At 29.6% G+C, this 10,390-nt stretch overlaps 1 protein-coding gene across 1 annotated transcript; it reads right to left on the reverse strand.

Annotated features, from left to right (window-relative positions):
• Window positions 1-3,819: 3,819 nt before the first annotated feature.
• LOC103499415 (repetitive proline-rich cell wall protein 1-like) lies at window positions 3,820-4,641 on the reverse strand. The gene has a single exon (XM_051084612.1). It carries the CDS (start codon window positions 4,639-4,641, stop codon window positions 3,820-3,822), a length of 822 nt encoding a protein of 273 aa, XP_050940569.1.
• Between the last annotated feature and the right edge of the window lie 5,749 nt (window positions 4,642-10,390).

Genomic DNA, 10,390 nt, shown 5'->3' on the forward strand with positions numbered 1-10,390 from the left:
TCCCCTTAGGTTGTTGTAGGCTTTAATGGTCGTTTATTGTCCTTTCCATTCATGGGTGGAATATATTTGTTGTGCTGCACTTTGGGTGAGTTGTGGTGTGCTGAAAATTTAACCTAATTGTGCTGATGTTGGTGTGCCGTTCAGAATGAGCCTTCAGCCTTGTTGTGATGGTGTACTGAGAAAATCTCTGTCGTGAAGAAAAACAATTATACCTTGTTGTTGTGATGGTTGTTTGAATTCTCACATGTTGTTCAAACATTGATCAAGATATTTAAGTATAGTTGTTAGGAGGGGCCTAACCTTACTTATTGTTGGAGTATATTTGTTTAGGGGGAGCATGACTTCACAAGGATAGTAAACCAAGTATTAACGTATTTAGGAGGAATCTAGCTAAATGATCCTCTAGTGTGATCTTGTCGTAACTCAAAATAGTGTTCAAAAAGATAACTTGTCTACTTATAATCTTTTGAAACTCTAATGAACATTTTTTGTCAATTGGGGGCATAACCCCTTAGACATAGGTGTATTGAATCGAATTAGATTAACATGTTGCTTGTGTTTATTCTTCTTTAAAATCTAGTTACTTTGTTAGTTATTGTGTTTTAACTTTCGGTCCAACATTTTTGATCTCCTAGATAATCCTCTTTGTTTCTCAAGAAAAGGATGTTTGGAATGTCGTGCCATTGGTGCTTTGTTAATTTTGTGACTATTTTAATGTTATAAATCTGAAAAGAAAAATTGATGGTTACAGATTTGATAATCACATGGTGGTTACAAATCTAATGTTACGTTTTAATTAATTTGATCATTGTACGTATAAGATTTTAAAATTTATTTTAGATTTTAGATCTGAAACATTCTAATATCCCTTTAAATAGAGGACAAATCTTAGTATGTTGTGATGTATATTTTTCTACTTTTTTCTATTTTCATTTCTTAGAGCGAAAATTTCTTTTTGATTCAATTTCTTTCTTTTTGACGAAGGAATGCCTAAGATTGAAAGTTTGTATTTCTCTAAAAATGCATATCTATGATTGAAAGTTATGTTAATTTTGTGAAATAATCGACATTACGATTTAGTAACAATAGCAATTATGTTGGAGTCGCGAATTTTACTTTCAAGATAGTGATTATTCTACAACACAACAACAACACAAAATGATCAACATTAGTTTCCATGGAAGGAAAAGGGAAAAACCTCATAATCTTTTGAGTTGGCTTATTCATCTTCTTCTTTGTTTTTCAATAAAAATTATAAAAAGAGAAAGAGAAAAATATATCATCTTGGTTCTAAATTTTGGGTTTAGTTTTTATTATTTAGAAACTATTTTTCAAAATAGAACATTGTTACCCTTGTGATGAATAATGCGGATCAATAGTCCTTGAGCTAACAGGATTGTCTGCGACTTAACGAAAAGGCTGATTAAGATTATGGCCTATATATCCATGAAGTGGCCATTGTAACCTTGAATGGACAGAAAGGAAAATAAAAATAAAAGAAGGAAAATAAGGCGTCTCGGCATTCTATATTCAATTCCCTTTGAAGAATAATCTGACGAAATGGTAAATTTAAATCCAGAGTAAAATGAAAGTAAAGAAACGAGAGGAAGAGAGAAAGGAGATTAACACAATTTTTTTTTTCACAGTAGTTCTATCAAACTCTACGTCCAAAGTACAAATGAGAGGTAGAAATTTTCATTAGCAACAACAATGCAGAAGAAGACGAAGATGAAACGAGCTCTTCAAAAAGAAAAGCACAAATCACTAAAAAACACTCATCCCAATTTTCCGTATTCATTTTATATCCCTGCAAATAGTTTTCCTCAAAAAGCTCTTAATACATCATAAAGCTATTAATGGACACAAAACCCTAATGGGTCAAGTAACTATAGCAGAAAAGAATTAACCCATGAGAAATAAACCTGTTGTAAATTAGGAAGCACAAAATCAAAATTGTTAGCTACTTCTTGGGGCTGCTTTGTAGTGTTCTTGATGAGGTTTTAGGATCCACAAAAGCAGGAGAAGAGAATTAAATAATTTTTTTTTATAAAAAAAGTCATAATTAAATGTTTTTAGTTTGCTCATAAATCCCTCCCGAGTACCTATTACTTTTTGGAGGTGGTTGGAAGTGTTGGATTCTTCCTCCAAGGGACCCAAAAACAAAAAGCGTCAAAGTTTCTTCCCCTCTATTCCATCCCATTTTCTTCTTCCCCTTTCAATATATATCTTTCATCAATTCAGTAGCCATTTTATTATATACTGAACACTAAAATTATAGCATAAAAACTAAAAGAAACCAAAAGAATATTTATATATATATATAAAAAAAACACTAATCTCTGTTTTTTCAGTTATCAGTGGCAGCACCTTTTACCCGTTTCATTCAATCCTTTATCAAAGTCTAAATCCTATCAAAATGCTGAAGGAGGGAAAAACACATTAACCTTTCTCTTCTCAATGTTTGGAACTTCAGGATTTTCAGAGATTTCAATAATGAATTTATAATTAATTTTGTTATTTGTTATTGCAAATCTAAAATGATTTCAAACTCGAATTCTTCAAAATTTTATGAGATTTAGAAGTAAATTACATAATTGACCTTCTCATTTTCTACTTTTAAACAAACATATTCATACATAAAGATGTACGTTGGTAAATTCTTAGTTTTCTTTTCCTTTTCAATTAACATCTAAACATGAAATTTTGACTACATTCATTTGAAATATTTCTCATTCTAAATAAAATAAATAATTTAAAATCATTTCTGGGATTTAAAATAATTTCTTCACTTTCTTGAATTTAAACAGAGGGTTAACCATGTCAAAACCTAAGCTAAAGAGATGAATATTTGTTTGGAAAAGTATTTTAAAATACTAATTGTTTCTCTCACTTCATTAATATTAATTTATGTTTTCCCCGTTTGCTCATCTTAAACCAAAACCCTCTTGTCCCTCTCTCCACTGTTCAAAAACAAAATTTGCCCTCCCCTCACCCTTTTCCCTACTTTCCTTATTTAATGGATTCTCTCTCCTCATTTTACTATGTCTCCCTCTTTTCCAGCATTTACTAATTTTCTTGCCCTTTCACCCACCCAAAATATTGAAAAGCAACCAATATAACTCAATTTGCATTGCTTACACTTCTGATAAAATCATCCTGTAATGCTTTTGTCTTCTCACCCACACACTTTCTATGAAATATTAAGAGCTCATCAAACGTAGAATTGCTTGAGGTTAAGAATAATGAACTTCTTAGAGTTCTTATAATTAAACCATTGGAAAAGAAAGAGGCACCTTACTGGTATAGGATAACCACACTTTAAATTGTTTTGAGCATATTTTTTAACCATAATTTAATAATCCTTAAGATCCCTCTCATTTGAATTTGATTTAGATTAATTCATATACCCTCTTTATTTAACTAGTGTGGTACACAATTGACAAAAATTATATCAGCGACTAACAAGTTTGTGGTTTGAGTCCATGTACTCCAATGATACACTATAAAGACAATACACTTGATAATAACATTTAGAAGTGAGGCTCACTGAACACAGAGAGGATTATAAATACAATATGGGTCTGTAGTTATGATTTTATTATGAAATTTCCAATAAGTGCAAACATGAAAAATAGACGAGAATTAAGAAGAGTAAGTAGAAATAATTTTGGAAACACAATCAACCAAATGGCCTGCTCGTGCTCTGCTTTACAAAGAAGAAAGATGAGCACAATAAGCATAGAACATTGAGTGGCCAAAAGCTCTTATTTTGATATGCTAATTCAGCTTAATTAGGTTGCTTCCCATTCAACACACGACTCAGTTGGATGGTGGCGGATTGTACGGAGGATTGTAAGAATATGGTGGCGGTAGGTATGGTTTGTAAATTGGCACCGGCGGTTTGTGTATGGGACCTACCGGAGGTTCTGGTGGTTCATAAATTGGACCGATTGGCTGTTTGGGTGGCTTGTAAATTGGAACAACTGGGGGATGTGGTGGCTTGTAAACGGGAGCTACTGGAGGATTCGGTGGCTTGTAGACTGGAGCAACTGGAGGCTTTGGAGGCTTGTAAATTGGAACAACCGGAGGCTTAGGTGGCTTGTAAATTGGAACCACAGGAGGCTTTGGTGGCTTGTGAATTGGACCCACCGGCGACTTTGGTGGTTTAGGTGGCTTGTAAATTGGACCTACTGGTGGCTTTGGCGGCTTGTAAATTGGAGCAGTAGGAGGTTTAGGTGGCTTGTAAATTGGAGTAACTGGAGGCGTAGGTGGCTTGTAAATTGGAACTACCGGAGGTTTTGGTGGCTTGTAAATTGGACCCACCGGCGGCTTTGGTGGCTTGGGTGGCTTGTAAATTGGAGCAACAGGAGGTTTAGGTGGCTTGTAAATTGGAGCAACTGGAGGCTTAGGTGGCTTGTAAATTGGAGCAACTGGAGGTTTTGGTGGCTTGTAAATTGGAACTACTGGAGGCTTTGGTGGCTCATAAATGGGAACTGCCGGAGGCTTTGGTGGCTCGTAAATAGGAAAGAACGGTGGATGTGGAATTTCAGGATTGAAGATGTAATCGGCGAGGACCGGCTTGGTGAGGACCACCGAGAGTAGTGCAAGAAGTAAAGCTAAAAAATAGTTGGAAGAAGACATTGTTTGTTATGAGAAGCTGGAAAAGAATGGCGCCTGCATTTATAGAGAAACATTAAGGTAAAATATTGGTTTTCTTTTATTACTATTTAACTTTTTTCGAGAAAGGAAACAACTTCTTTTAAGCCTACTACCAAACACCATTTTAGTTAATATTTTTATGTGCTCCACAGATTAAGTTGTTAGAATATTAACGTGGAAAAACAAGGACTTGGATACGCAAGATCTTGACACAAAATGTTTGAGTTAACCGAAGAACATAATTTATTATTATATCAACACTTTAATATTAAAGACTAAATTTATATTTATGCTTTGTCAACATGAATGTAGTTTAATACGGATATTTGATTCTTCCTTTCTATGTTTGTAAAGAAAAGAAAAAGATAATCATTTTATTCTAGATTTTTTTTAGGAGAGAGAGAGAAATTAAATAAACTAAAGCAAGTCTATCAAATTGTGTTTGCCTATAAATATTTTGTCCTTTTTGGTATTTCGTTATTCTTTTCTAATTTCTTTATGTATTTTCTCTCTTTAGTACGTATTTAAAAATTTTCAAATATTAGATTATATTTCTTTTCTTGAAGACAAATTTTCATGAATTGAAAAAAATACCAAACTATTTATAGAAATAACAAAAGACACTATTGACGTTCCGTTAGATTACCGTCAATCTCTATGAAAGATAGATCAATATAAGTTTAAATTGCTGATAATATAAATGATAGACTTCTATCGATTTCTATCACCGATAGATAGTGAATGATATAAACTTAATTGTAACAGCTTCTATCACTAATAAACGCTAAAATATTTTTATCAACCTCTATCTAATGATAGACCGATACCAGTTTCTATCACTAATAGTATTAATGATAGACCTCAATAAGTCTATATAATTGATATAGATAATGAGTAATGAACTTCTTTTCATGTTTATCTGAACCATAAAAATGTAGAAAATTTTGTTATAGCTTATAAAGAATTTGATGCATTTTTCTATATCTAAAAAGTTTCGTTTTTTTAAAATTAATGATTTAACAAACATAACATTAAATTTATTAAATTTTATGTCAATGGCTCCTATATATATATATATATTGCTTAAATTTGTTTGTTGAGAAAAAATGTTTGAGGCTGTGTAATCATATGAAGTTAACATAGTAGTTTAGTGTAAGTGTGTGAGTTGTAATTAATAATTTAAAGATTTATTATGGTTTACAAAATCAACAATACAAAAACATATACACAAATATACACAGTTCATTAACAATAATTTGTTAGCTACATCATGGAAGCTAGAAGAATAATAATATTATTAGAGAGAATGTTTTTAGAATAAAAAATTGTATTATTAGGTTAGAAAGTTTATATATTGCAATTTTCTAAATGGTAGGATCAAAAATATAAATAAGTTATATAGATAAATACTATATATCCAATAAGAGAAATGAAAAGTGAAACTTTATACTAAATTGTATAACCGGAAAAGCTTAATGAATACAAGTTTGAAAGTTGATCCATAGCCAGAGAGTTTAATATATACATATATACTTTTAACTAAAACAATAGGTAAGAAAAAGGTGTGAGATATATAATAGTAATCAAATAAAGTAGATGTACAAAATTTGTCGGCAATGAAGTGTGAAATTTATATTGGACAACTGTAACTTTTATGGGTATTAAAAGAAAGAAAAATCCAAAACATGTACCATTATATATATATATATTGGTGCAAAAGTAATTCATATTTCAAACTTTTGGTTCACTTTTTCAATTATTTGGTTATATTTCATTATTATAACCTAATCTAGCTAATAATTCATATCAACCTTTTCTTTTCTTTTTTTTTTTTAAAAAAAGAGGTACAAGTTTTCATAACCTTGAATGTCGGTTATGGTGGATTTTTTTGGTAATGTTCATGTTTATCTATTTTTTTTTTCTTTCTTTCTTTCTAAATAACAAAATTAGATTGAATTGTTAGCAATCATGTATATTATGGTGTGGGATATTTAAATCAAAAGATAATATTAGGACTTCCAAAATAAAGTAAGCAGTAGTCTGGGAAAGTTGAATGTAATATGAATGATAAGAAATGAAGAAAGTGTTGAGAGGAGAGTATTTGTTCCAGATGGAAAATTTTAAATAGGCATAAAATTGGAATGGGAAGGAAAAAAGGTACAGACTGGAAAGCATTTTATAATAATGGAAGTGGAAAATTTTAACAAAGTTGTTAGAAAATTAATTCACAAGTAATATCATTGACATAATTCTTTTAATTTAATCATAATTCAATGCAAAGCTTCCGTTGAGATAAACACTAAACACTAGCTTTATTGTCCACTAAAATCTCTCAATTTTTTTTTATCACTTATTCCACTCTTGTGTGCATTTGATCAAGTAAGAACACACAAGAAATGTTAACATGAAAATACTTACTTAATGTGAGCCGTAAAAAATCCTAGACCAAAGTAAAAATTGCCACAATAATCAAAATAATGTGTACAATGAATTTTCTTAAAAATGTACAAACATATTATCTCAAAGTAAACAATTTTGACAACAAAAAATAAAGAATAAATTAGAATAATATTAAATAAGTGATAAACAACTGTCCACCAAAATCTAAGCGTAAATAGCTTCAAACAAAATCTCCACCATTTGACGGAAGATCCTCGTGTCAAACATACAATATTAAAAGTTTCAGTTTGATTGTAAACAGCTGACAATCGCCGCTAAAGCAGAAGGCAAAAATTCTCTCTAATTTACTCACTATTGTTAACTTCTCTCGATCTGTGTGGGATGATGTATCATAAAAAAGTCGATGGCTACGTTTTTATAAAATAAAAACCTAAAACTCATTTGTTTGGGCTTATTGGGCTTTACACTTAAAAGTGAAATAACCCAACAAATCTTGGCGGAGGAACTTTGTCCTTTCATGATAGAAATCAGGTTTCTTTTCTGGTAGAGATTCTTCACCAACGTAATGGATTCGATATGTTGACGAAAAATCTACCTAAGAGAAAAAATGAAATAGGGGAGATTTGTTGGATTATTCCGATCTTTTCCAATGAAGGCCCAACATAAGGCCATTGTATATGGTTACTAAGTTTTTTTAATTAAAATCAAATTAGCAGAGTCACCAGTTACCGGTGAGACATAAACACACAATTGTTGTTATAATGGGTTATACTATCGTGATTCTTACGCCTATATCGAGTATTTGAAAGTAATTGAAAGTTTACTAGATAACACATAGTGGAGTAATTGTTGCACTCTAAAACAAGTTGTACTCAAAATTAATTTGGGAGGAAAATTATACTAAAAAAATTACTTGAAATTACTCTCGATAAAGTTAATTACGCGTGGACATGACTAAGGTATGATTTGATCAATCACGTAATGAAGAGGAACAAGCTTAATAGGTCATTGAATCATTCTAACATATGCATTTTATGATCTCCAATGTATTGAATATAACTATGTCAAAGTAAGCTTGACTTAGTGATATTGGGCAAGACTTTCATCCCTAAAAAATTGAAGGTTTAATTCATCCTCCCTAGAAAAAGATAAAAAAACAAAAAAGATATGGACATATATAATTCTAAAATTTTATTGCCCATTTAATAACGTTTCTGTTTCCAGTTTCGGGTATATGTTTCTTATTTTTAAGAAACAAACATATTTGATAATCGTTTTCGTTTCTCGTTTCTAAATAGTAAGGAACTTTTTTCAAAATTGGACTGAAAGTAGTTTGTCCCGATCCATGTCATTTTATTTAAATTCATTTCTTATATTTTCTAAAATTTTTAGTTGGCTCGTTGATTTAGGGACATGATCAAACTAAATTTTGGGTCGTGTTCATTTCCGGTATTACCCATTTTTCATATTTAAATGTTTAATATTTTAAATTTTAAAATTTCTTTTTCTATTAAACTATATTTACTTTTTGTTTCTTATTTTTATTTTTTTTCTATATTTCCATGTTTAAATTAATTTTGAATTTTAAATGGTTAAATGTTTAAATTGATATTCTATTTTGATCTTTCAAATTAAATATTTTTAAAATTTTAATTTCCAAATTTTGTAATATGCATGTTCATATGTTATTTTAAATTTAGGTTTATTATTTTTAGTTCGTTCAAAATTAGTTAGAATTTTACTATATATAAATTATTTTACTAACGTATTCATTTAGGTTATATTTAATATTTTACGACCACGACATTTATATAATAATATAATTGTGTTAAAGAATTAATATCATTTAAGACAAATGAATCAAATAAGAAATAATATTTCAAATCAAAATTTAACAACATATGGTTAATGAGAACCATGATCGTATAGTTCTTTTTAAACGATGGAAAAAGAATTTCAAATCTAAATAATCGTGTTGACTATATTAAACGATCGTGTTGCTGTAACAAATGATCGTTTAGCAACACGATCATTTAGAATGAGAACTATGATTGTGTAGTTCTTTTTAAACAATGAAAAAGAGTCTCAAATCTAAACGTTCGTATTGACCATATGCTAAACGATCGTGTTGTTATGGCAAACGATCGTTTAGATCATATCTACAAGATCGCGTGTAGTTCATTATAAACGATGGAAAAATGGTTTCAAACCTAAAATAATTGTGTCGACCACGGTAAATGATTATGTTGACAATGGTATATGATCGTTTAGATCATGTCACAATGATATTTAAACGATTTTCATATTTCTTAATATGAAGAAGATGAGATAGTTTCAAAGAATCCCGAAAAATGGTGAAGATGAAATAAGAGATTTAAACAGAAGAACCAATCATTTTAAATAGAATAATAAATCGTTTAAAAAAAATAATAAGAGCCGTAGAAATTTAGAAAAATGTGGAAAAAATCACGAAGAAGAAGGAAAGAGAAGTTACGAATCAACCGCAAATTAAAAGACAAATCTGGAAATTATGAAAATATTTACCGAATTCTTACATCAAACTCTAATTCTAGTATTTCATTAAATGTATATCCAATATCATGATAATTGCAATGTGTATAACATTTTTTAAAACTTTTATAAAGTAATTATAACGTTTTAAAATAATAGTAAATATAGTAAAATCTATTGACAATAAATTCATTTATAATTGTCTGACTTCTATGTACAACGTGGATTTCTATCATTAATGGAGTTTTAGATATTTAAATTTAAATTTTGATATATCTATAACTTTTTGTATTATACTATATCTACTAATATTTTTACGATCAAATTGGTAACTTATTCATAAATATTAATCGCAAATTATTGAAAGGCTAAATTATTTCTGTGCATATAAACTTTCTTGGATAACATATGGGAAAATCAATGCAATGGAAATCTGAACTCTAATTAGGCCCAATCAACAAAAACATAAATTCTTGGGGAAAAATACCTTTTATCCTTAGGTTTTAAGTTTTTGTGAGTTTTGTTTGTTTTCAAGTTACAGAATTTATTTGAATTTATTTGTTTTAAGTTTGACATTAAGTTTCAATAATTACACTTTTAATCTACAAATAAAATATTTAAATTGCTAAGTGCAATATATTGCAAATTTTAAGAGTAAAAAACAGTAATAAGATTTGGACCGGACATTTTGGGGAACAAAGAGTCAAAGACGGCTTATTATTGTATCTATAGATTTAACGAAAAAACAACAATGTAGATATTTAAAATAGGAGATTACGTGAAAATGACAAATATAAGAATAGAAAATAAAAAAAATAGT

Source organism: Cucumis melo, chromosome 5 (genome assembly GCF_025177605.1).
Source record: "Cucumis melo cultivar AY chromosome 5, USDA_Cmelo_AY_1.0, whole genome shotgun sequence".
NCBI lineage: Eukaryota > Viridiplantae > Streptophyta > Magnoliopsida > Cucurbitales > Cucurbitaceae > Cucumis > Cucumis melo.